This window comes from Mesocricetus auratus, unplaced genomic scaffold (genome assembly GCF_017639785.1).
Source record: "Mesocricetus auratus isolate SY011 unplaced genomic scaffold, BCM_Maur_2.0 Super-Scaffold_100025, whole genome shotgun sequence".
NCBI lineage: Eukaryota > Metazoa > Chordata > Mammalia > Rodentia > Cricetidae > Mesocricetus > Mesocricetus auratus.
In genome coordinates, this window is record NW_024429206.1 from 14,866,019 (window position 1) to 14,893,870 (window position 27,852).

Genomic DNA, 27,852 nt, shown 5'->3' on the forward strand with positions numbered 1-27,852 from the left:
AGTCTTTCTTGAATGAAAGGGTGTTTTTCTTTTTATTTATGTGCATTAGTGTTTTGCCTGCGTGTATATCTGTATGAGGGTGTCAAAAGGGTACCCCAGAACTGGAGTTACAATTGTAAGCTGTCATGTGGGTGCTAGGAATTGAACCCAAGTCCACTGGAAGAACAGCCAGTGCTTTTAACTGTGCTGAGTCATCTCTCCAGCCTTGAAAGGGCTTAGAAAAGTCTTAGGGAAAAAAATGTGTAATAAAGATGTAAAGTTAAGACCTGTCATTGGTGGCGCACGCATTTGATCCCAGCACTTGGGAGGCAGAAGGCAGGTGGATCTCTGTAAGTTTGAGGCCAGCTTGATCTACAAAGCTAGTGTCAGGACAGCTAGAGCTACACAGAGAAACCCTGTCTCGAAAAAAACAAACAAAAAAGATGTAAGGTAAAAGTGAGATTCTTCACTAACTGGATTTTGGAAAGTAGGAATACTGGGCAAATGCACATGCTGTGGCTATTTGGTAAGTGTTCTGTTGGCATTTTTCTTGGTGCTCTTAAGATCCCCATTTATAGCCAGGCACTGGTGGCGCATGCCTTTAATCCCAGCACTTGGGAGGCAGAGGCAGGTGAATCTCTGAAGACCAGCCTGGTCCAGCCTCCAAAAGCCACTGAGAAACCGTCTCTAAAACTACCCCCCCCCAAAAAAAAGATCCCCATTTATGTAAACATGGTGTTCATGAAAGGCACTTTAATGTTCTAACTTTTAAAAAATGGAACTATGCCCCCAAGGGTACAGTACCCAAAGAGGCCAGAAGAACTTGTGTGTGTGGGGGGGGGCTATGGAGCTGTAGTTACAAGTGGTTGTGAGCTGCCCATTTGCATGCTGGGAATGAAACTTGGGCTCTCTGCTAGAGGAGCAAGCACTCCTAAACTGTCAGCGGATGTTACTGCCAGAAAATGAAGGATTAAGATGCCACTGTTGGTAAAAATGAATGTTTTACTTTGACTTGAAATTTAATGTACCCCACAGTTCAAAGATTGACTTCAATTCTAATGGTCACAATCTAGGTATTTTTTTTAATTTGTTGCATTCTTATTTGGTTGTACATATGTAATAAAGCGTTTGTTTCATAATGATGACAGGAATTTGATCCCCAGCACACATAATTTTTAATTTATTCACTTATTTTGGGTGTGTGAGTGTGTTCATGTACAGAGAGACGGGAGAACAACTTTGAATTCTCTCCTTCCCTAAATCCACACTCAGGTGGTCAGGCCTGGGTGGAAATTGCTTTGAGGGTCCAGGGCCATGCTGCGTGCCCTTCCCGGACCCCCAACATCCTTAAAAAAAAAACAAAACACGAGCGGGCATCTGTAATCCTAGAGCTGGGAACCAGGTAGGAGGATGGCTGGCCAGCCTGTCTGGTGAAAGGTGGTCTCGAGGAGACACGTAAAAATAATGAGACCGCCTCCGGACCCAGCAATAATCTAGTAAATGTTGACAGAAAACGTCATGGTTCACATCCTACTAAGAGCAGATAGATGACTGATGGGTAGGTCCTTCTGTCTCGAGTGATCTTTGGTTTGATCCTGTCTGCCCGAGCGATTATTCTCCCGGACTCCTGAGAGCCAAGCTCTGTTCTTCACACAGGGAGGGTAACTGCCGCCCCTCCAGTTGAGTTAAGGGAAGTCAGAAAGCAGATGAACCAGGGCCACTGAGACCTGGAAACGACTTTTGAATTCACTTTGACTTTCGCTCTGGAACCCAGCTTCCAGCGTGTGAAAGCACGTTCGTGTTCTCTAGCCCGGAGCACGGCGGCAAGTCTCGCGAGACTGGGAGCGTCCACCTGCGCGACGTCTCAGCGCGGCCGGACGGTTTGGGTGCGCATGCGTGGCCTCGAGGGCTCGGCGTCCCGGGCTGCGGGCTTGCCCGCGCCACTGCGGCCAGGCACCTATGGCGTTTCTGAGGTGACGCGCTACTGGCACCGACTCTCTCTGGGGGCGGGGGCATCACCCATGAACCCTTCGGCAAACGTCTTCTTCCGGCGCCAGGTGAGCGCCACTGCCCCGGGAGACGGTGCAGAGAGGGAACGGAGCAGCCGTTTCCTCAGCCCAACAAAACCTAGGACCGAGCGACGAAGCGCGAGCACCAGGGCATTGCTGTTGAACGTTGACAGGGACATTGCCCTCCCTCGTTTACTTAACAGTAGCCTGGCGAGTAGACGGACTTTCTTACAGCCTCACTTTGGCAGTGTTGAAAGTGAATTTGCCCAAGGTTTGCATTTATGTATCAGTCTAGGATGACGTGAACTTTTTTTTTTGTATGTGTGGCTTATTGCCTGTTTTCCTCCACCGAACTCCATGCTCCTTGCCTGTCATTTCTAGAGACTGGAATTCAAGGATTGTGACTTGGAATTCCAAGTTCTTGTGTGTGTGTGTGTGTGTATTTAGTTACTAGTCAGCAACGGTAAATCATCATTAGTTGTCTTTTTCAGAATGTCATAGTCATATACGTGAGTCTCCGATGAACCTGTACTGCCCTTCCCACCTGTGTAGGTCATGCTGGCATCACTCACCGCCTCTGCCTCCTGAGTCCTGAGACTATAGGTGTGAGCCACCATATCCCAGCTTTAATTATTGTCTTTAAGTTAGAACTCTTGGGACTAGGTTTGGCTTAGTGGTAGAGTTGCCTAGAATGCACGAGGCAAATTCCATTCCCGCTTTTCATACACAAAAACAGAACATAATTCGGGACCATATGCTTCACAGTACATCTTAATGGTCGTAGCTCAGTGGGTTAAGATTCATTAAACCAAGCCTAATGATTTGTGTTGCCCTGGAACTCATGGTTGTTGTCCTCTGACCTACACACACACACACACACACACACACACACACACACACACACACACACACACACACGAATTAAGCAAGGTGTGGTAGTGCACACCTTCAATCCCAGAAAGTGCTTGGCAAATAAAGGCATACTTATTGCTGTGAGTTCAAGGCCAGCCAGTGCTGCATAGGAAGGCCTTGTTCTACTTGTAATCAATAATAATAGTTAATGTTGAGGGATTACTATATTCGAGGCACTTACATGGCCACAGGCCAGCTGGGTGGTGGTGGTGGTGGTGGCACACATGCCTTTGATCCCAGCACTGGGGAGGCAGAAGCAGGAGGATCTCTGTGAGTTGGAGGCCAGCCTGGTCTACAGAGCAAGTGCCTGGATGGGTTCCAAAACTATACAGAGAAACCCTGTCTTGAAAACCCAAAATAATAATAATAACAACAATAATAATAAAGCTACAGGCCTGTAATCCCAAATCCCAGCTACTTTGGAAACTGGAAAGTTCAAGGCCATGGAGTGAGCCTAAGGGGAGGGCAATTCAGTGAGACTGCATCTTAAAGGGTATATTTTTTTTAAAGCTGTGGGAACTGGAGAGATGGTTCAGCAGTTGATTAGGAGCACTGGCTGCTCTTCCAAAAGACCTAGGTTTGATTCCCAGCGCCTACGGGGTGGCTCATTTCCTACAGAGCTGACATCCACTTCTTACCTCCACAGGCACCAAGCATGGAAGTGGTACACAGATATACATGCAGCAAAACAGTCATACACAAAATTAATAATAAAAATGCTGTGGATATTGCTCAGTGATAGAGCACTTGCCTAAGCATGTGCAAGTCCCTTAGAAAGAATACACGCTTTACAGGTAAAGAAACTAAGTAATTTAAGATTATATAACCACTAAGGGCCCAACTCTGGATTCAGGTTGATAGGAATTGCCATATACTAGACTTTAAGACAGTTATATCCTGGTGGTGACAGCACATGCCTTTAATCCCAGCATTCAGGAGGCAGAGGCCGGTGGATCTCTGAATTCAAGGTCAGCCTGGTCTATAGAGTGAGTTCCAGGATGGCCAAGGCTATACAGAGAAACCCTGTCTCCAAAAATCAAACAAACAAAAGAATTTAAAAAGGTTAGTTACATGTGTTGTAAAATAGTATATGTGTAAAAGGAGTTATTGAAGATACTATTGTTAGGAATGGGAAAGTCATAATGGTTAACAAGCTGGGGATGTAGCTCAGTATTTTTAAAAATCAATACTATTAAAACAAAGTTATACAGCTGTATCAAAATCTTGATAGCAGGAACTTCGATACTTCGATTCTAGAAATGTGAGACTTTATTGTACTTTTGTTACACACACACACACACACACACACACACACAGTTTTTCTGTTTTTAAATTTTTTTTTCCAGAGTTTCAGAGTTTCTCTGTCTTAGAACTAGCTCTGTGGACTAGGCTGACCTCTGCCTGCCTCTGCTTCCTAAGTGCTGAGATTAAAGGCATGCACCACCACAACTAACCTACTTTTTAAATTATGTGCATGCATATGGCATGTGCATATGTGTACACCACTTGCATGCCTGGTACCTGAGGAAGCCAGAAGAGGGCATCAGATCCCCAGAACTGGAGGTACAGACAGTTTTGAGCTTCTTTGTGGGTACTAAGAATCAAACCTGTGTCTTCTGAATCTTTCTACCTTTTTTTAAGTATATATTTTGAGTTTGAACAAACAATATTAAATTGCCCTTGACAGATTGAGTGTATTTCAGTAATGTGTCTGTTAATACTAGGTTTTAGTTATTTTATTTATTTATTTTTGTTGTTATTGCCATAGGGTCTCACTATGTAGTCCTGACTGTCCAGGAACTTGATTTATAGACCAGGCTGGCCTTGAACTTCTAGAGATCCACCTACCTCTACCTTTGGAGTGCTGGGACTAAAGACTTATACCACCACATCCAGCTTATTTTCTCTACCCCCCAACCCCCCGCCACAGGGTTTCTCTGTGTAGCCCTGGCTGTCCTTGAACTCATTATGTAGACTATGCTGACCTCCGAAGTGATAGGATTAAAAGTGTGTGCCACCATGGTGTGGCTATTTTCTTACAGATTAAAATTCCCATTCTTTGATAAGCATTGTTTATAATATTATTAAAAACAATTATTTCATGTTTACCTTTCCTTGAGTACTCCAAACTTTCTAAACTAAGGATTGGGACTGTAACTCACTTAGATCACATGGTCATTAGTGCACCACACAGACAGAAAGGTTACGGCAGGTGTGTGTGTGTGTGTGTGTGTGTGTGTGTGTGTGTGTGTGTGTGTGTGTGTCCACACATGTGTTTAAGTGCTGGAGGGCACAGGACAGAGTAGGGCATAGCATTGTTGACTTGAACAGAAACATTGACAGCAAAGGGGGAAAAAGCAGAAACGGAGTGTATTGTGGTTAGCCAGAAGTTTCAGAAATGGTCCTACTGCCTAAGAACTGTGTGGTATGATGGAAGATGGTAGAGGCAGACTGTGTGGTATAATTTGCTGTATTGCTCTTAAAAGAGGATAAAATTCAACTTCATAATTCAGAATTGACAGCAAAAGAGTATAATTATTTGGAATGTATAGTGTGGATGATGTGTGGCATTGGTTTATCTTGATTCAAAACCACCCTCTATGTTTAGAACATCGGGTCAGAAGTTGAGAGTTCCACTATTGAGAAGCAGCGGAAGGAGCTGCAGGTGCTCATTGGAGAACTGAAAGATCGAGATAAAGAGCTCAATGATATGGTTGCAGTGCATCAGAGACAACTTCTTTCATGGGAAGAGGATCGGCAGAAAGTCTTGACTTTGGAGGAACGTTGCAGCAAACTAGAAGGTCAGAAACACATGCAGCTCCATCTGTTGTATACATCTGTGTGCTAACACTTTGAGATAAAGAATTCAGCTCCTGGGGGCTGGAGAGATGGCTCAGCAGTTAAAGGCACTGACTGTTCTTCCAGAGGTTCTGAGTTCAATTCTCAGCAATCACATGGTAGCTCACAACCATCCAAAATTCGATCTGGTGTCCTCTTCTGGCCTGCAGACAGAACACTGTATACATAATAAGTAAATAAATCTTTTTGTTGTTGTTGTTGTTTTTGTTTTGTTTTTCGAGACAGGGTTTCTCTGTATTGTTTTGGAAGCTGTCCTGGAACTTGCTCTGTAGACCAGGCTGGCCTCAAACTCACAGAGATCCGCCTGCCTCTGCCTCCCAAGTGCTAGGATTAAAGGCGTGCACCACCAAAGCCTGGTAGTAAATAAATCTTAAAAAGAAGGAGAAGGAGAAGGAAAAGAAGAAGGAGAAGGAGAGAAGAACAATTATTCAGCTTCTGAGCTTCTGATGTCCTGGAGTTCAGCCCTGTTGAAGATGGGCTGACTTTATAAACAGCCATGTAGGAAAAGTGCTGGCCAGTTAACATAGAGTGAAGGCTGTGGGTGTAGCTCAGTGGTAGGGAATGCCCAAAGCCCTAGGTTGGTTTAAAAAAACATAGAGAGGGGGTGGCAAGATGGCTCAGTAGGTAAAGGTGTTTGCTACTAAGCCTGAAGACCTGAGTTCAGTCCCTCGTACCTAAACAGTGTGAAGAGAGAGAGTTGACTCCCACAAACTATCCTTTGGTTTTTATAACACACAGGCCTTGGCACACATATGTTCTTATAAATATACCATAAATAAATAACTAATTTAAAAATGATGTGTATGGCACCGGGCGGTGGTGGCACACGCCTTTAATCCCAGCACTCGGGAGTCAGAGGCAGGCGGATCTCAGTAAGTACGAGGCCGGGCTGGACCGACAGCCTCCAAAACAATACAGAGAAACCCTGTCTTGTAAAACCAAAAAAAAAAAGATGTGTATGAGTGTATGTGTGCCTGCATTACATGCATGCAGTGACAGAGGAGGTCAGAAAAGGATGATGAGTCCCCTGGGATTGGATTTATAGGCGCTTATGAACCATTATGTGGGTGCTGGGAATCAAGAAGATCCTCTAGAAGAACATCAAGTACTCTTAACTACTGAGCCATTTCTCCATCCCTTAATAATTTAAAAAGAAACTCAAAGTAGTGCTGGGAATATAGTGTTAAACCTACCAAACAAGAATAAAGACCAACGGTGGATCGTTGGTGGTGCACACCTTTAATCCCAGCACTCGGGAGGCAGAGGCAGGTGGATCTCTGTGAGTTCGAGGCCAGCCTGGTCTACAGAGGGAGTTCTGTATCAAAGCAATACAGAGAAAAACCAAAAAAAAAAAAAAAAAGGGGGGGTGCACCACCGCCAGGCAACCAGAAGTTTAAGATCATCCTTGGCTACAGTAAATTTGAGGCCAGCCTGGGGTTAATGAGACCTTGTCTCAAAAATTCCAAAAATAAAAATAGGGAAATATATAAAAGATTGCTACTTTAACTAATATAAATAGGGCCTGAAAGGTGGCTTAGTGGGTAAAGGCACTTGCTGCCAGACTTGGAGACCTTAGTTCAGTCCCCAAGAACCTCATGGTGGACGGAAAGAACCAGTTCTTGCAAGTTGACCTCTGACCCCCACATGCACTGTGACCTGCATAAGCATGTACGCACACATAATAAATGTAATTTAACCAGTGTAAACAATCCTGTGTGGTGGGTCTGCATTTCTAGCTAATAGTAGAGTCTGGTCCTCTAAAGTGGAGTTACAGGCAGTTGTGAGCCCCCACTGTGGGTGCCAGGAACCAAACTTGAAATCTCAGCAAGAGCAGTATAAGTTCTTTTTTTTTTTTTGAGTGAGAAGTTTTATTAGAAAGGGGAGGGAGGGGGGAGGAAAAAGAAAGGAGATAAAGAGAGACAGAAAGGACGGAAGAGAAGAGGGAGACAGGAAAAGTCCTGTCTGCCCCAGGCAACAGCAGGAAAGGAGCAGTATAAGTTCTTAACTTCTGAGTCATGTCTTCAGTGCTTTGTGCTTTTCTTTTCTCCTCCTTTTTTTTTTAATTTTTGAAAGGGTGTTCTGTAGTTCAGGCTGGTTTTGAACTTGCTTTGTAGCAAGGAATACTCTTGAGCTCCTAATCTTACTGTCTTTACCTGCCTGGTGCTGGGCTGCTGGAATTACAGATGCCATGCCTGGGTTAGGGGGTCTGCATTTCTAGCAATTTCCCCAATGCTTCGGGGTCAGGGACCACAGTTGGAGTAGCAAAGCAAATGTGCCTCATTTTGTGCCTCAAGACGTATAAATGGACATTCAGAGCAGCACTATTCAACAGCTGCAGAGTGGGCACAACTTAGATAATCACTAAGAGTAGAGAAATCCGTGTTGGTGTTACAATCTCACAGACTCTCACGTAGCAGCAGCGTTAGTGATAAACACAGTTACAACATGGGTGGCTCTCAGGATCTTAATGTCAGGCAAAACAAGTGAAGAGACAGACTCTTGAATATAATTCCAGCTGTGTGTGGCCCGGAGTGTGCTTTGAGGTGGATGCAGAGATAGGAGAACAGTAGCAGTAAAAGCAAAGGGGGTGGGGCTCAGTGGTGGGCAGATTGGTGCCTGGCATCCCATCCTCAGCGTGAGGAGTGGGTAGGCAGCAAGGAAGGGACTAGCCTAAGATCAGGGCAGTGACCTAGAAAGTGCAAATTAAGAGCGATTGTGTTTAAGGAGGCGACTTCTGGGTTGGTGCCAGTGTTTATTTCTGGAATACTTATTAGGTATTGTGCATTTCACAATAAGATGTTTTTAAAATGTTTAAACACACCTTTACTTGAGAATGCTGCCTGTCACATCCGAGTACAGAAGTGGTGATTGAAATCTCCCTCAGGTGAGCTACATAAAAGAACTGACATTATCAAGTCTCTCATGAAGAAGGTCAAAGTCCTTGAATCCAATCAAGCAGATTGTCAGACAGCTCTTCAGAAGACCCAGCAGCAGCTCCAGGAAATGGCTCAGAAGGCCACACATTCTGCCCTCCTCTCAGAAGACCTTGAGGTTGGTTTTAATTTTTGATGCGCTTCATAAGTCCAAATTCTGGGTTTCAGTTACAGAAAAATTAACTTTCATTGTCACCATTAAAAATGGATATGTGTGTATGGAAATTTGCAGTGTGTATTGCGTCTATCTTAGCTTTGTGTTCCCCATGCTTTCTGGCTAGCTGCACAGTGCTGTTCTGTCCTGGAGGCAAAGTTTCATCACAACCCATAAGGGGTTTGCTGTTTGGTGTAGAAGTATTGTCCATTTTACTAACAATGGGCTATTTGAGAAAAACTTTCTCAAGTCTGAAATAAGTACCTTCAAGTTTTGGTAGCTTCAAATTTGGCTTTCTAAATTCTGAACCCCTCCCCTCCCCTCCCCTTCCCTCCTCTCTCTTTCCCTTCCTGTTTATTCCTCCTCCCTTCCCTTTCCCCCTCTCTCTTCCTTTCCCCTCTTCTTTTGCTATAGTGGAGATTAAACCTCGAGCCTTGAAGACGGGAGTCCTTTACATTCCCAGTGGGTTTTTTGCTTTTTTTTTTTTAAACAGGTTTCCTTTAGTCTCCTCTAGCTAGTGTTGAACTGCAGTCCTCCAAACTCAGCCTTTCAAGCACTGAGATTAACCTAAAGTCTATCTGATACAATGAATATACCCATACCAAAGCTAGTAGCATATTTGGGATAAAATTGGTAAGATTGCGTTTTCTGTATTTCATTCTTTCTTTATTATTATTTATTTGTTTATTATTATTGTTTGTTTGTTTTAGATAGTCTCACAGTGTAGCTCAGGCTGATCACAAACTTGTAATCCTGACTCAAGCTTCCTGAATACTATAACAACAATTTATCCTACTATGCCCAGCCAAGCTATAATTTTAGAACAGTTTTAGGGTTACAGTAAAATTGAATGGCAATTACAGAGTTCCCATGTCTGCTATAGCCACACACAGCCTCCCCCACTTCTGATGCTCTGCATCACAATGGCCTGTTTGCTGTAACTGGTGAATTCGGGTGGATGTATCATTATCACCCCAAGTTCAGTTTAGGTAATGGTTCACCTTTTGTGTTTTTCTTTCTATAGGAGTTTTGCAAATGTATATTGGCAAATTGAACCAAACTCACTGTAAAGTTCTTTTAACCTGGATATTAAAAAAAGATGTGCAGAATTCATTAAGGCCACTTCCTCTATGGAAATTCAGTTCTCATTCCTTCATTATCTTTTTTCTCAACCTAAAATTGTGAATAAAAAATAGGAAAAGGACACGAGTCATGAAAGAAAACAGGATATATATATATTAGTTTCAATTGTCATAGTTTTTTTTGTGATGGATAGTGAATAAAAAGTAAATTGATAGTGAAAGTCATAAAATCATAAGCAAAGCTCCATGGCTTCAGAACAGCCAGTCTGTGTTCATGGAAAGGCATAGAATTTGGGGCTGGGATTCTTTAAACCAGCTGTGTGGTGTTTTGTTTGTGAATTAATTAAAATAAAACGATTTTACTTAAAAATAAAAATAAATTTATAAATTTAACCAATATAAACCAGTGCAAGTTAGAATAATTGCTAAGTATTGAGAGAATAATATCTAGAGTTAATACAAAAATAGGTATTTGTACTTTTTTGATGATGGCTTACTTAGTCCACTTTGTTCCTTAAAAATGTTAAATTTAAAAAAATAGAGAAATGAGTGCTGATTGTGGTTAGTAACATAATGAAAGCATTTGCAGACTCAATATTTTCTGTGTTTTTCCTTGTAGGCTAGAAATGAAAATCTCAGCAGCACGTTAGTGGAACTCTCTGCTCAGGTAGGACAGTTGCAAGCTAGAGAACAGGCTCTCACTACCATGATAAAGCTAAAGGTAATTGAAATGCCATCCCTCCACTTCCAGAGCACTCTGTAGCTTGTGGAGCTCACCCATAACTCCCTCTCCCCCCAAGTCCTAGCAGCCCAGAAACAGAGCTGCTGACATTGCTAACTTCATCTTCTCCTTTCAAAAATGAAAGAGAGGTTTACACGGTGCTCCCAAAACTTCTGCACTTAATCTCAGAGAATCTGTTCCCTCCCCAGGTCTCTGCTGTAGGTCTCCTGAAGATACTGACCATTAGATGCTTGTGAGTCTTTTATTAGAACAAGAGGGAAACTGGCAGCTGCCAGACCGTGGTAGAGTGTGAAGCAGGGGCTCCCCAGAGAGAGTGGGTGCTTCCCTGCCTCATGCATGCATCTTTGGCAGTTGCTAAGCAGGGGATAATGTTGGTATAGTGAGACATTTGTATGTATTCATCTATAATTTTCCCTAACATTAACGTTAGGGTATGATCATGAGCAAACTTTCTGAAAATGAAAGAAAAATATTAAAATTTGTAGAATTAGCTTTAGGTGAGATAATGACCAGGATGATGTCCATCACAGCACTGGCAGAGCCTGTGAAACAGTGCAGATGTTTCCAACAGTTTCCCCCATGTTAGGACGGTGTGTTTATAAAGAAGCATCACACCCACAACCAAAGTTCTAATTGAGCAAAGTGTCTTTGCTAGAAGCACATGCTTATTCAGGCAGTCTTAGGGACACTTGCTGAAATACCATGATTAACAGGTATACCTTCCTGAGCACACCCACTTCTCCAGCAGCACCACACATGCATTCTAATAAAAACCTCATGTGCTAGGCAAGTGCTCTACCACTAAGCTACCTCGACCACTTACTGTGGTACATTAGTTCTGATTAGAATTGCTTTTCAGTAAGCAGATGCCTTTTTTAAACGTTCAGACAGCTCCAACCACAAAAACTTCTAATGCAGCAGTGTGATTGGATGAGGTCTTACGAGTCTGTCCCTTTAACAAGCTGGATGTAGGTAGGAAATGTTGGCCCCACAGAACTTACCTGTGATCCAGAGAATGACATCCCCATCAAAGAACACTCAACTCATCACTTGCTGAACAATCAAGCCTGGTTCTTGCTAGGTGTGGTGGCACATGCCTCTAATCCCAGTACTCAGAAGCAGAAGCAGGAGTATCTCTGTGAATTTGAGGCCCACCTGGTCTACAGATTGAGTTACAAGATAGCCTGGAAAAAAAGAAAGTCTGATTTATTTTCAAGAGAAAGGCCAGCCAAGTAAACTGAAATGGATGCTTTAGTGCCAGGTTCAGATATGAATTTTTTTGTGTCTGCTGATTCCTTTGCCACTTGGTGCTACCATAGAGTTACAGCAACTGAGTTAACCTGAGAGGCATTTAGAAAAGAACTCACTACACACTAAGTCTAAGTAAGAACAACCTTACTGACTATTTAGAATGTAAAAATCTAGACTAACAGTTTTCTCCTTGGTTTTTAGGACAAAGATATTATTGAGGCAGTCAATCACATTTCAGACTGTTCAGGTAAATTTAAATTGTTAGAGCATGCTTTACGTGATGCTAAGATGGCAGAGACATGCATTGTGAAAGAAAAGCAAGATTATAAGCAGAAATTGAAGTCACTTAGGATTGAAATCAATAAACTGAAAGGTAAGAAAAACTTTAAGATAGTAGTACATTGTCTTGGGAATTTATTTCTTTATCTGAGTTCTCTTACTCTTATACTTGAGAGCGAGTTTATTCCTGGGTATGAATCCTAACATGCAATGTCTTGTTTCATTTATATAGAATTATGTCCAGGGTGAAATGCTTCATAAGACAGTGGCAGGGCTGGAGAGATGGTTCATTGGTTAGAGCACCGGCTGCTCTTCCTGAGGACCCAGGTTCAATTCCCAGCATCCACATGGCAGCTCACAGCTGTCTGTAACTCCAGTTCCAGGGGATCCAGCCCTCTCACACAGATGTGCATGCCATATATGCAAGCAAAACACCAGTGCACATAAAATAAAAAATAAATCATTAGAGACAGTGACTTAGTCTTCCTGGACATAGTCGAGCTTGAGCATAATGTGGAGAGAAACTGCTCCCTATTCTCAAACTAACTTGTTTTAACTAAGAGACTCTGAAATTTGATCCAGGCATAATAAATAGTACAGGCTCCAGTACATGAGAGGTAGAGGCAGGAGGGCCACCAGTTCAAGGTTGTCCTCCACTACACAGGGATTTCAAAGGCCAACCTAGGCTACGTGTATGCTCCTGTCTCAACCCCACCTCCTAAATCTGAAAATTTTTTTCCTGACCAAGTTAATGTAACAGTCTTGGCCTTCCCATGCCTTCACCAATTGTCCTAAGTCCTGTCTCCATTTGTTTCATCAGCTAAAGTCATCATTTCATAAGCCCTATGGCAGTAATGGGATTATGTCTTTGGGTTAGCACAAGACCAAGGATACATTGTGGGTCACCAGTGTTTACTGAGTATATGTGTGTGCCAATCAGGATGTTCAAGAAGTCTGTGGTGTCAATATTTATATATTACAAATATTTGATTAACTCAATATTTATTTAAAACATTTTAAAAGTAGGGTAATGGGAAATAGAACAGAGAGCAAGGGAGAGAAACTCATTTAGTCCAGGTTGGCTGAGAAAGTAGATTTGGAGAGTTAGCATTTGAACTCTAACTGGACCTCCACTGAGAACCTTCTAAGCAGAAGGCCTAGAGTAGATTGTAAGTGGGGCCATTCTGGGTTTGTGTCCTTCCGTCTTGGAAAAAGGAGCTCTGTATTTCTCCTTGCTAGTTGGATGTGTAGACATCCAGTTCAGTTTTTTGCTTTGGATGCTGTCTATGTACCTGGAGTTAGTGATGATCCCACAGGTTCATGTCTATGAGACTGTTCCCACTTAAGACACCAGTCCTAAATTCCAGGGGAGCCTTACATATTTCTGACCAACCAGCTGGCAGTAAAGCAAGGTTCCCATAACCACCTGAGCAGCCTCCATCATTTTCTGAGCCCCATCATTGAAGAAAACCCAGGGAAGCACTTTTCCCCATTTCTGTCTGAAACTCTGGAGCTGCAGATGGAAGTGGCTTCCATGTGCAGAGCTCCTAGGTCCTCTCCCAAAACAAAACCTGAACCCCTCCACATGTATGTAGCTGGGGCTCTCTGTCTCAAGTCCTCTGGAGCCTTTATAGAGAGCTCTGTCTTCAGCTCTCCCCTTGGTTCGGAGGCTGGTGGGTAAGGCTGAAAGTTCCAGCCCTTGATGGCCTGTGAACAGTGGGTTCCAGATGCTAACTAGGTCCCTTTTTTGTTTCATTTAGCTTTGTTTTTTTTGAGCCAAGGTTTTATCATATAGCATAGCCCAGGGTAGCCTCAAATTTGTGATCCTCTTACCTCAGTTTCCTGAGCGCTATCATTATCAAAGGAGCTTCTTTTGAATGACAAGACACATTTATCACTCAGGATATTCCAAGAGATCCAGAAGCTGTTCACCAAGACTGGAGAACAAAATCCAAATTATTTTTTCTTTATCTCAGAGGCAGTCAAGGAACTGAGAGGAAGAAGGGAAGAGAGGTAGGGAGCAGGGAAGGCCTTGTCACTGTGGGTTTTGCTGGTTACAGTAATGAATTTGGGTTTCATCCAAGTGCCGCAGGGAGGGCTTCTTATCAAACATGACACAAAGAGTTTTTATTTTTAAAGATTGTTCTGTGTCCCCTGGGTGTAGCTAGAGGGGCCAGGCCAGAGCCAGGAGGCTGTCCAGACCAGAGATAATGAATTGCCCAGCTATAGTAGACCCAACAGGGTCCTCAGAGGCCGCTGAGCAACTGGAGGTTTTGTGTAGCATCTGTGTTTCCTAGGAGACTGGTATTTACCTGAGGATTTTTCTTCCTTCTGCTTATGAAGAGGAACTAAATGAAAAGACAACAGAAAACAATGAACAACGAGAAGAGATCATTCGCCTCAAGCAAGAGAAAAGTTGCCTGCATGACGAATTAATTTTTACTGGTAAAAGAATAAGATTGAAGTATTTGAATAGTTGAATGTTTGTACCTCAGCTTTTTATCACAGGCTAAAGGATGTATACCCCCTTAAAAATAAGCTTTTGGGTGTTTTCCCCTGTCTTTTGGGTTTTAACAGGTTTTTTTTAAATGTTGTTTTTTGTTTGTTTTGTTGTGTTTTTTTCTAGACAGGGTTTCTCTGTGGCTTTGGAGGCTGTCCTGGAACTAGCTCTTGTAGGCCAAGTTGGTCTGGAATTCACAGGGATCCTCCTGCCTCTGCCTCCCTAGTGCTGGGATTAAAGGCGTGCATCACCACCGCCTGACAAGTTTTAACAGTTTTAAAAATATTGATTTATGTTTTTTTGAGATAGAATTTAACTATGTAGTCCTGGCTGTAGACCAGACTGGCTTCAAACTCACAGAGATCCTAGTGCCTCTGCCTCCTGAGTGCTGGGATTCAAGGCGTGCACCACCATTTCCTAGTTTCAACATTTTTGTTCTTCCTCCAAGTAGATGTTTTTTTCCCTGTAAAGTGTAGGTACATCTTGTCCAGCTGTTTTTCTCCCTGTAAAGTGTAGGTACATCTTGTCCAGCTGGGATAGGTCATTATTATGCTTCCGGAGAAAAAGAAAACACTCCTGCTGGAAAGCCCTGGGCTCAGTCCCCATCAGTAGCCGGGCCTGGTGGCATATAACTTGTTTTTGTTTTTTTTTTAAAGATTTATTTATTTATTATGTATAGTGTTCTGTCTGCATATATTCCTGCACACCATAAGAGGGCACCAGATCTCATTACAGATGGTTGTGAGTCACTATGTGGTTGCTGGGAATTGAACAGCCAGTGCTCTTAATCTCTGAGCCATCTCTCCAGCCCAGTATATATCTTGTAATTTCAGAACTTAGAAGGTAGACAAGAAGGATCAGCAGTAACATCATTTAAAGAGAATCTTACGGATTGATGAGGGGAGGGTGTTTATAGTTTCACAAATGTTAAGTAAACAATCAGGAGTTCAAAGGGCTGGGGTGTAACCTACTGTGCAGAATACTTACCTAGCATTAGACTTGGCATCCAGCACTGAAACCTTTTTAAGAATTCAGCATTAAGTTTTGCAAATTAACTATCTTCAGTTACTGAGTTGGGGAAACACTCAGGTGTATTGTTGCATTGGTATAACTCAGAGTAAGAAAGCTAGGCACAAATCTTCTTTATTAGTTAGTATCATGTGTAATTGACCCAGACCTTCCCATCACATACCACCTTCCTTATCACTGCCCTGCCATGTTACCTAAGACTTCCACTGTAAATTCCTCTACCTTCTCACTGTGGACATTGAGCTTGTTCATACACCTACACACCAAGGTTTCCCTAGGCTTTCATTTCAGCAGTTGTGCTTGGAAAATCATAGTTTTGGAGGGAGAACTAAAGAGAAAATTGGATGAACATTTTTGGTCCAGTCTTTCTTTTCCTCAATCCCCCTCCTTTTAAGAGAAGAATAAATTCCTACAGTAAAATACAGCATTACCTTTAGAATTTTCTAATACAATGAAATCGTTCATTTTCAACTGCCTCTTAAGGACTAGGGCAGTTTTGCCACTAGAGGTCTCTGTGTTCATTATTTCTGGGATTTCTGTCTTGGTTGTCCTTGTGTGTAACTAAAGATACACATTACAGTTGAAATCAGACAGTCTGGGTGAGCCTGTATGTGATCCCACTAAAGCTCAAACACTCACAGGCCACAGAGAATTAGAAATAAGCAAATGCTACAAAGACACTGCTTGATTTCCTCTAGTGTATTCTGAGGTATATTGCCGAAGGTGAATATCATACAAGCCTTCAGCTACCTACATATTATATTAAGACACATACATACATACATACATAATGATACTTCGTGGGAAGGTGAGAGGATGAAGTCTAGTTTACAGTGTATTTTATACCACCAGCCCCAAATTTGGTCTTGAACTGAGACTTATAGGTGTGTACCATTGCATCTGGTCCACCCTTTATTCATAAATATAAAAGTCTCCTTGATTCATAAAATGTATGAGACTTATTAAATAAAACTGTAATCCATTTTGGGAAATAACTTTTACAAAATTTCTTTAACTGATTGCCTTTCTATTGAAGACAATTATGCATTGTTGTTTCAAGAACGGTTTTTGTATGTTTTAATTATAAAAGAAAATTGAGGGGGCTAGGATGTACTTCAGTTGGTAGAGTGCTTGCCTGCCAATCCCCAGCATCACAAAAACCAAAGTGTAGTGGACTGCAGTGGTGCACGCCTTTAATCCCAGTGGACAGAGGCAGAGGCAGGTAGATCTCTGTGAGTTTGGGGCCAGCCTGGTCTACATACTCAGTTCCAGGACAGCCAAAGCTACATGAGACCCTGTCTCTAAACAAATGAACAAAAACAGTGAAAAAAATGTGTATGAGTATGTGGTATAGGTATACATCTGTAATCCCAGCACTCAGACGCAGGAGGGTCCAAGGGTGCAAGGTCAGCCTCAGTTATGCAGTCAGTTTGAGGGCAGCCTGGACTGTGTGAAACCCTAAATTTAAAACAAAACAAGAGCTTGGGATGTAGCTCAGTGGTAAAGCCCTTGACTGGCATGTTCAAGGCTCTGGGCACACATAAAAATAAATACAGAATTAGATAAGTGAATAAGAGTTGAGGGTATGTGTGCAGCTCAGTGTTTGAGTACCTGCCTAGTATACACTGAAACCCTGGATTCAATACTCAGTGGAACAAAAGTGAGTGGAGTAACAAAGAATTTTAAAAGGCTTACTGTGGACATGCCATCAAGTTCTGTGGAAGTTCTGTGGCAGAAACTTGGCACATTTATCATTGGAAGATGTTCTAAAGTTTTGCTTTCAAGTTCAGAACTTTGTTTCCTCCTGTTGAAAATGAAGTTCTTCACATAGGCTTAGAGACATGTTCCATTTATTTGTACCAACTTGTCATAAGGAGCTTGCTGGAAGGATGATTCAGTGTGTCTTGTGTGCTGCGAATGAGGCTTGTCCCACTGAAGTCCTTCCTCAGGCTGTAGTCAGTACAAGGCAGAGCCTCAGGTAGACACAGACCCCAGAATGCCCTCCTCTGTGCTGTGCTGTGCTCAGGCAGAGCTATCAGCACAGCTTCACATCTTTGTAGAAACAGAGAGACCCACTGCACTCTGATCCCTTAGCTAAGCAGCTTTGTAGACCATTGTCTGGACTAAGGAAGCATGGCTATTTATGCTAGAATTGCTTCCTGTGCAACAGAAGGTTGTTGTAAAATCCAGTGTTAAACTGGGTGTGCCTGGAATCCCAGCCCTTGAGAGGTAGAGGCAGAAAGACCAGGGCTCAGGGCCTACTTTGGCTACAAAAGGTGGTAAAGGTCACCTTGAATTACATAAGAGCCTGTATCAAATAAAGTAAACTAAAATAAAATAAGATAAAACACAATGGAGCTGGGGAGGTAGCTCAGTGGTGACTAGTACTTGCTCTGTAATTCTGAGGACCAGATGGATCCTAGCACCTAGCACCAAACCAGGCATCCCTGAAATGACCCAGCTCTGAGGGGAACAGAGACTTGAGAATCTTTGAGGCTTGCTGACTTCAAGCCTAGCTATATCCATATTTAACCAGATTCAGGGAAAGACCTTGCCTCAAAGAAATAGGTGAAGAATAGGCTCTTGAGATTACGCATTCAGTAAAAGCATTTGCTGCCAAGCCTGAGCATCTGTGTTTAATACTTGAGACCTCTATGGTTGGAGGAAAGAACAGATTCTTGCTCTCTGACCACCACATGTACAACTTTGTATGTAGACCACAGGATGGCTCAGTGAGTAAAAACGTTTGCTGACAAGGCTGATAAACTGAGTTAACCCCCAGGACCCACATTATAGAAGAGAACTAAGTCCCAAATCTTATGACCTCCATAAGTGTGCCATAGTACATGTGTGTTTGCAGTTACTTTAAGTCAATAAATTATTTACTACTTATAAAAATATACATAGACCCCAGGAAAGAGCCCTCAGTTGGTTATCAACACTAAGTGGTCAGTCAGCCTTGAAATTATATGTAGCCAAGTAACAGGGTTTTTTTGTTTTGTTTTGTTTTGTTTTGTTTTTTTGTTGTGTGTGTGTGTGTGTGTGTGTGTGTATAAAAACACAAAGAAAAAGAGGTCAAGAATTTGAAAGAGAGAAGGGGCTACAAGGGAGGGATTGGTGAGAGGGAAGGCAACAGAGGAAATTATGTAATTTTATTTTACTTTTAAAGGAATTATCATTAAAAAAAAGATGGAAAGTAATGCCTCCCTCCTCTGCTCTCCAAGCATCTCATATACACTCATAGACATATACAGATAGACAAGTAGAAATAAATTCTAGTCACAAAGTAATACTAAGATCAGAAATTAGGGGCTGGAGAATTGGCTCAGAGGTTAAGAGCACTGACTGCTCTTCCAGAGGTCCTGAGTTCAATTCCCAGCAACCACATGGTGGCTCACAACCATCTACAATTCAATCTGGTGCATGCCCTCTTCTGGCACGTAGACAAACTGTATCTGTAATAAATAAATAAATCTAAAAAAAGATCAGAAATTAATGTTAAATTACAATGTGTTTGTTTACTTGTTTATTGTGGTTTTTGTATGTTTGTTTGAGTACAGGTCTTATGTGACCAAGGGAAGCTTTGAACTTCTGATTCTTCTGCCTCTACTTCCCAAATGTTGGAAGTATAGGTGTGCACAGGCACACCAGCTTCTAAAGTTTGTTTATTTATTACATCTTTTTAAAAATGTGTATGTATGTTTGCCTGCTTGTATATCTGTGTGTCATTTGCATGCCTGGTGCCCAAGGGACCAGTAATGGCATCAGATTCCCTGAAATGGAATTACAGATTGTTATGATCTGTTATATGGGTGCTGGAACTGAACCAGGTCCTCTTAAGTACAGCCAGTGTTCTTAACTGCTGAGCCATCTCTTCAGCCTCGACAAGTTTATTTTCAGTGGAGTTGTAATTCATTGTATTGCCTAGAAATGTAGCTCAGTGTTAAAGTTGCTCAGTATATTTTAAACATGCTACAGGCCTAGATTTGATCTCTAACACCACTGATAGTTGTAATAATAATACCACATACTTATGAAGCACAGTGTGTTAATTTAACACACACATATAATAAGGTTTAATTCTATGGTCGCTTAAATGAGAATATGCCCTAAAGGCTCATATGTTTGAGTACTTAGTGCTCAGTTGGTGGAACTGTTTAGGAAGGATGATATTATATGGCCTTGTTGTAGGAGGTTTGTCTTTGGGGGTGAGCTTTGAGGTTTCAAAACCCTATGTCATTTCTGGTGAGCTCTCTCTGTCTCTTTTTTTAAAAGATTTTATTTTTTATTTTAAATTATGTGTAATGTGTGTTTGTGTGTGTGTCTATGTGATTGCAGTGCTCTGGAGGCTAGAAGAGGGCATACCTGGGGTTGGTGTTACAGGTGGGTGTGAGCTGCCTGAGATGGGTCCTGGGAACTGAACTTGGTTCTTTGGAAGAGCTAAGTAAGCATCCATAACCACTGAAAAAAATCTCTCCAGCCATTTCCCTCTGTCTCTGTCTCTGTCTGTCTTTGTCTCTCTGTCTCTTAATGGTTTTTCGAGACAGGGTTTTTCTGTGTAGCAGCCCTGGATGTCCTAGAACTCACTTTGTAGACTAAGCTGGCTTTGAACTCTCAGAGATCCACCTGCATCTGCCTCCCAAGTGCTGGGACTAGAGGCATGTGCCATCACTGCCTGACTTTTCTCTACCTCTTGCTTGTGGGTAAGGATTTAAGGTCTCAGCTGCTGCTATGCTCCCCACCATGATAGTCATGGACTCTAACACTCTGGAATTGTAAGCCAAGAAGCTCTTTTATGAGTTGTCTTGGTCATAGTGTCCCTTCACAGCAATAAAAAGTAACTAAATAACTAACTGATATACTAAGTATTAAGTAAAGTAACTAAAACAAATACCAAATAATTCCATTTCTATCTCTTGGTATTAGTTTATCTATTTATGTATTTATTTAATTTTGTTTTTCAAGACAGGGTGTCTCTGTAGCTTTGGAGCTAGCCCTGGAACTCGCTCTCAACACCAGGTTAGCCTTAAACTCACAGAGAAGATCCACCTGCCTCTGCCTCCCGAGTGCTGGGATTAAAGGTGTGCGCTACCGCACTCGGGAGGCAGAGGCAGGCGGATCTCTGTGAGTTCGAGGCCAGGCTGGACTGACAGCCTCCAAAACAATACAGAGAAACCCTGTCTCGTAAAAAAAAAAAAAAAAAAAAAGGTGTGCTCCACCAATGCCCATCTTGTTTTTGTAATGTATGTTGCCAATACTATTCACTAACTCTTGGCCTCAAATGATTTTCATGTATCAGACCTGGAGTAGCTGGGAACACAGGTGCACATCATTAAGCCCAGTTTGTTAAAAATAAATTCCTAGGACTGGAGAGATGACTCAGTCATTAAGAGCAATGCCTGCTCTTCCAGAGGACCCAGATTTGATTACCAGCACTCACATGGCAGCTATCAGCTCACAACTGTCTGTAACTGCAGTTCCAAGGGATCTGGTTCCCTCTTCTGCTTTGAAGTCATGCATGTGGCATACAGATATACATATAGGCACTCACATACATATAATTTAAAAAGTGGAATCTTTAAAAATAAATAAAAGTCCTCATAATCCCAACAGTTTAGAGACTAAATTCAAGGCCAGCCTGGACTGATAGAGGGGTGCTGTGTCAGTGAGTAAAGATAATGGCTGTTTCTCAAGACCTGCTTTCAAACTTTGGTTTTCACCTCCTCCTCCCAAGTGATGGAGTTACAGGTGTGTGATCCTATGCCTCACTTGCTTTCAGGTGTCCTGTGTATGTACTTTCCTGTAAGCACATGAGTATACTTTCAGCCCTTTTTTTGACATTAGTTACATTGTGCATTTTCCTGTTTCATGACGGATTCAGTCAGAGTCACACATGACAGCTCTTCTGCAGTTCTTAAGTTTAAGAGCCACAACAAAAGTGTTAGTCGTTAAATCCTTAGAACCTAATCGGTGTGTGTTGATATTGCTGATGAAAAATACCCAATCATTTTTGTTCTTAACACAGCTGAGAGAGAAAAGAGGAAAGATGAGTTACTTGATATTGCAAAGTCAAAGCAAGATCGTACTAATTCAGAGCTACACAATCTGAGACAGGTATGGCTCAGCTGTCCACTGTGACAATAGTTGGGAAATGGTGGGGAATTCATTTGTGTCTCTGCCTCCTGAGTGCTGGGATTAAAGGCATGCACCGCCACCACCCAGCACCTGTTGATTGTGTTAATGGTGCCTCCTAGATCTTCACATCAGGCATGTCATATTTAGCAGATATCTTGGCTGCGGGAACTAAAGGTCAGGAGATGAGATGTGTGGAAATATCCTGCTGCGACCATTGGAAACAGCAAAGCAAACCATCTGGTCTGTTATAGGATTTCAAAGTGCCAAACTGTTGATTCAGTTTGGATTTGTTTTTATTGTATTGATTTGTTGACATCTCTGGCAGATTTACGTAAAACAACAGAGTGACCTGCAGTTTCTTAATTTCAATGTAGAAAATTCTCAGGAATTAATACAGATATATGACTCAAAGATGGAAGAATCAAAGGCCCTGGAATGCAGGTAATCTTAGCCAATGGTGTTGATGTTGATATTTACTGCCTCATTAGGTCATTTTACTCTGTGCTTGCTGTAAGCCAGTACCTGTTGCTATTACTGGTGTAGTAGGAAATAAATCTGTATACACTAATAATTAGGATAATCCTGGTGCTATGGGGGGCCTGATGTAAGAATTTTAGGTGTGATCTGTAGGTGTTGACTAGTCATCTAATAAAAATAAAACCATAGACCAGGTTTATTGTGTGTGTGTGAGAGTAAGAGGCTCTGAGCTGGAGTAGACACTACAGAGATAGGCAGGCCTCTGTTAATGCAGCACTTCCATTGTGTAGGCAACAGGCTTACCATAGGGAACAAAATCTATAGGACTTGGCACCAGTCTCAAAGAATAATGCAAAGAATAGCCTCAGTGGCCCTTGGCTGTGAAAAGAATTGGTGGGGATGATTATTAATCTGAAGAGTAGCCTGATAATGCCCATATCTACCACAGTGAAGTTCATTTCCTTTCTTTCTTTTTTTTTTTAATGTTTTTGAGATATATTCTCACTAAGTCATCTTGGCTGGTCTTGAACTGATGGCATTCTTCGCCATTGTGCCTTCCTTCCTTCCTTCCTTCCTTCCTTCCTTCCTGCCTGCCTGCCTGCCTGCCTGCCTGCCTGCCTGCCCTTCTTTCTTCCTCCTCCTCCTCCTTCGTGTGTGTGTGTGTGTGTGTGTGTGTGGTTTATAAATACTTTTTTAAAGATTTATTTATTTATTATGGATACAGTGTTCTGCCTGCATGCAGGCCAGAAGAGGGCACCAGACCTCATTACAAATGGTTGTGAGCCACCATGTGGTTGCTGGGAATTGAACTCAGGACCTCTGGAAGAGCAGCCAGTGCTCTTAACCTCTGAGCCATCTCTCCAGCTCCTACCTCTGTGCATTTCAAGAAGAGGGATTGGGGTCTCCCCAGTCTGCAGGAGACTATGATGTCTGGACTAAATTGTCAGTGACTGGTGACTCCAGTTCTTCACCGGCAGTAGCTGCAGGGACAGGGCATATGGGTTGTAACTGCAGCTGCCAGCAGGATTCACTGTGCTGCGCTGTACTCCTGTCCTCATGCCTTCTGCAGGGATTGCCACTCTGTTGCTCTGTGTCCCATCTAATGCTGCCACCAGCAGACCCCTGGCCCATGCAGTGTTCTCTGTCAAGCTTTTGACATATGTCTTTTTCCTCTTTGAATTTCATTGCCACTGGGAGGTACTGGAGGAGTTGAGATTGCTTCTTAGAAGTGATTGATGCCATGGCTGGTGGGATGACTCCAGAGGTGGTAATGGCACTTATCACCAAACCTGAAGACCAGAGTTCAATCACCAGCACCCATGTGGTGGAAAGAGAAGCAACTGCCATAAGTTGTCCTCTGATCTCCATTCTCTCTCTCTCTCTCTCTCTCTCTCTCTCTCTCTCTCTCTCTCTCTCTCTCTCTCTCTCTCTCTCTCTCTCTCTCACACACACACACACACACACACAATCAACCAATCAATCAATCAATCAATCAATCAATCAATCAATGTATAAAGTTAGCCAGGCTGTGGTAGTAGATGTCTGTAATCCCAGCACTCGGAGGCAGAGGCAGGCAGGTCTTTGTGAGGGAGGTTGAGGCCAGCGTCATCTACAGAGCAAGTTGCAGGACAATCTCTGATAGGGAAAATCTTAGAGGAAGGCATGGTAAAGGTCTTGTTACATTTCTCTAGTAGTCTTGATTTTGTTGTTGCTTTGATGGAAATGGGAGGGGAATGTAGGATTGGTGTTCAGAAAGACTTCCTATAGGAGGTGGGGCTGGAATTGGGCTCTGAAATTCAGACTAATGGGTTTTATTGGGCTTTAGGTCTACTAATGAGGCTTGCTTGGGGGAGGTAATACTAGTGGATGATAGTATCAAGTCTATCTTATAACTCCTATTTTTTTGTAATGTCACTGTAGCAGAGACATGTGTTTATCAGACCTTGACAATAACTACCCAAAAATCGATATTAAGAGAGAGAGAAATCAGAAGTCATTGGTTAAGGATCAAAAGTTTGAGGTCACGTTGGCTCAGCAAAATAGGTCAGACAAGAGCTCTTGTGATGAATGCAGAGAGAAGAAGCTACAGGTTAATACTACGTTTGGGGAAAAAAGTGTAATTGCTCTCTCATCTCTATTTACCAAAGACTTACTGGAGAAACAAAAGTCTTGGTCTCTGGGTGGAAAAATCCAGACTGAACCCGAAAACAAAATTACACTATGCAAGATTCATGCAAAATCACCAAAAAGCAATGGAGTGGAGCTTCAGATGGAAGAGAAGCAGCTCTTGGAAACACCCGTCTTGCTGCCTGATGAGAAGCAGTGGCATGACATCAACGTTTACCTGGGCCTTTCTAACTGCTCTGCTTCCAAACAACCAGGAAAGCCTGAAGGGGACTGCCACGACCCCACAGATACTTCTGAAATCTCATGCTGCACCCAAAATGAAGTCTGTATGGGTGACATTGACCTGTGTGAGTCCAGGTGCTGCCACCCGAGTAACATCATTGTTGAAGCCCCAGGACACATGACTGACATAGAGTGGATGAACATTTTCAAGCCTTCCAAAATGCAAAGGATTGTTCGACACAAAACTTTGTGCACTTGTCCAGGAGGTGTCAGCGGAATGAAATATAATTCCTCAGCAAGGTTAGTGATGTTCATATATGTAAACACAGGTGCATAAGTGACAATGGGCATAGAAAGGGCTGCAGTAGACATTTGTGCCCATGGCTAGCGAGAAAGCACTGTTTGCAAACTGCAGTCATATTTAGGACAAACCTTTCTCTCTCCTTCTCATGACACAGACACTCCAGTCTTTGTACAAGGAGACTCTAGACTCCAATGGAGAGTTTGCACTGAGGGTGGCTTCTGAGGCAGAGGTTTTACTTAAAAATAAAACCAGTTATGAGTTGGGCAACGATGTTTTACTAGAAAACAAACAAGGAGGCCACTGTGCAGAGTGGAGTACTGTTCTGGAGCGTGCCTCACCCCAGGGTCCTCTCCACTTGACAGGCCGACCCTTTCTGTTTGTCCTCATCTGTGATCACTCCACATGTTACATACCCATGTTACCAGGCTCTCTCATTTTCTAAATAAGTGAAAGACACAACATTGGTGTTTAACAAGATGATAAAAGTAACTGATTTCTTTTTTTCATAAGACAATGACTATATGCTAAATTATTCAACTTGGTCTTATTGTTGGAATTGCTGAATCTTGTGGCTACTATTTTTAAGTAAAGCATAGCTCTTCAGAGCACAGAAAGGATGAAAGGATGAAGTTTCTATATTGAGAGTCTTATTTTAGTCATTGCATTGACTTCAACAGGACTTCGTGATTAAAATTTCTAGTACTTACATTATGTAGGGTATTTTTGGGCCCTTTTAAAGAAGTTTGAGTCATTAAAAACCATGCAGATATTCTGCCAAGTGCATTTGCTATACTAAATATCATTAAGTCATTTGATTTTTAAAGATCTTTGGAAAGCTGCAACTATCAGGAGGGCATAGCTGTCTGTTTGTCCCTAGTAAGCAAGATCTTGTGCATGTGTGTGCTGTCAATTGAAATGGGGGCTTTATTCATGCTGGTCAGGGGCTCTGCCACTAAGCTACAGCCTTAAGCCCCGCCCCATAAAACATTATTTATTTATAAGGGGAAAACCTGTATTGGGTGGTCTTGAGAGTACTGTGTGTGTGTGTGTGTGTGTGTACATATATGTTAATGTATAATAATGTATAAATAAATTCAAATTTACATTCAGGGTTTTTCTTCAAGGCCCTTTGACTTCATTAACTTCAGTCATTTAAATACCAGCTTGTTCTGCCAGCTGAGCCACATGCACGAGACAAGTGTGTGATTAAGTAGAAAAGATAGTGGTGTTTTCCTGGTTCCCTCAGGTTACAAGAACCTGTGTGTCCACTTTATTCTCTAGGTGCATGTTCACATTTGTGCCTCTTTCCACTTAACAAGTGAGGTCTCTTTGTGAGGGGAACACGAGCATCTGCTCCTCTGTGTGTTTCCTGAGATCTAGTTCCTACAGGAGAGTAGTCACCTGCCCAGTGCCACTCTGGTTTCACAAACGCATGGGCTTGTGTCAGCTTCACAGTCTAACCTTACACTGTCAAGAGTGCTTACCTCTGCCTTCTGTAGGATGTAGTCCCTAGCACCTTCTTTATTTTTTCACTAAAACTTTGTTTCTTTTGTTTCAGGGGTTGAACCCAGGGCTGAGAATGTTAAGCTTGTGAGCTTGCACCCCTAGGCTCACATACTTAAAAATTAACTACATTTATTTGTTGGTGTGTGTATATCACAATACTTGTGTGGAGTTCAGAGGACAACTTGTAGGAGTTGGTTCTCTCCTACCATATGGGTTCTAGAGACTTGGTGGCAAACAGCTTTACCCATTGAGCTATCTTGGTGGCCCTTTTGTACTTCTAAGGCTTCATTTATTGTTTTTTTGCTTTGTTTTGTTTTTGGTTTTTGGTTTTTTGAGACAGGGTTTCTTTGTATTGTTTTGGAGCCTGTCCTGGAACTCGTAGACCAGGCTGGCCTCGAACTCACAGAGATCTGCCTGCCTCAACCTCCCAAGTGCTGGGATTAAAGGAGTGTGCCACCAACACCCAGCAGCTCATTTATTGTTTGGTTTTTTTCTGTTTTTTTTTTTTTTTTGAGACAGGGTTTCTTTGTGTAACAGCTCTGGCTGTCCTGAAACTTATTTGTAGACCAGGCTGGCCTCAAACTCACAGAGATTCACCTTCCTCTGCTTCCCATGCACCACCACTGGTTGGCCATTTATTGTTTTTTTTTTGAAACAGGGATCCATGTACCTCTGCCTCCTGAGTTCTAGGATCAAAAGTGTGCTCTACCATGCTGAACCTTTCCTCCCCCTTTTTTTTTTTCTTTTTTAAAGGCTTTTTTGAGACGGTTTCTCTGTGTAGCCCTGGCTGTCCTGGAACTCACTCTGTAGATCAGGCTGGCCTCCAACTCAGAGATCTACCCACCTCTGCCTCCCAAGAATAACTCCTTGTTCTTTTTTTTCTTTTTGTTTGTTTTTTTAACTTTCTTTTTTTTATTAATTTATTTTTTACGTTCCAATCCCAGTTTCCCCTCCCTCCTCTCCTCCAGCTCTCTCTACTTCCTCCTCCTCCCATCTGCTCCACGGAAAGGGTAAGGCCTCCTCTAGGAAGTCTACTAAGTCTGTCCCATCATCTAGTTGAGACAAGACCAAGGCACCTCTGCACCCCCACACCCCAGTGTCTAGGCTGCACAAGGCATCTCTCCATTTAGAATGGACTTCACTGAGTCAGTTTGTGTATTAGAGTTAGATCTTGGACCCACTGCCAGTGGCCTCATATATTGTCCCAGTCACACCATTGTCATCTGTATTAAGATAATCTGTTTCAGTCTTATGCAGGTTCCCGATTTGTCAGACCTGAGTCAGTGATCTCTCACTAGCTTGGGTCAGCTGATTCTGTGGGTTTCCCCCTATCATGGTCTTGACTCCTTTGT

At 42.4% G+C, this 27,852-nt stretch overlaps 1 protein-coding gene across 6 annotated transcripts in view; it reads left to right on the forward strand.

Moving 5' to 3' along the window:
* Positions 1–1,871: 1,871 nt before the first annotated feature.
* Positions 1,872–27,852, forward strand: part of Ccdc62 (coiled-coil domain containing 62) — a 39,487-nt gene continuing 13,506 nt past the window's right edge. For 3 of the 6 annotated variants that reach the window (XM_021233302.2, XM_021233303.2, XM_021233304.2), the window contains exons 1-9: positions 1,877–2,036; positions 5,509–5,701; positions 8,644–8,810; positions 10,548–10,649; positions 12,123–12,294; positions 14,544–14,645; positions 21,755–21,843; positions 22,190–22,305; positions 24,262–24,990. In XM_021233302.2, coding sequence (XP_021088961.2) covers positions 2,001–2,036; positions 5,509–5,701; positions 8,644–8,810; positions 10,548–10,649; positions 12,123–12,294; positions 14,544–14,645; positions 21,755–21,843; positions 22,190–22,305; positions 24,262–24,990 — 1,706 coding nt within the window. In that variant the 5' untranslated portion in view covers positions 1,877–2,000. The other 3 variants (XM_005080630.4, XM_040731390.1, XM_040731391.1) reach the window with 2 other exon arrangements.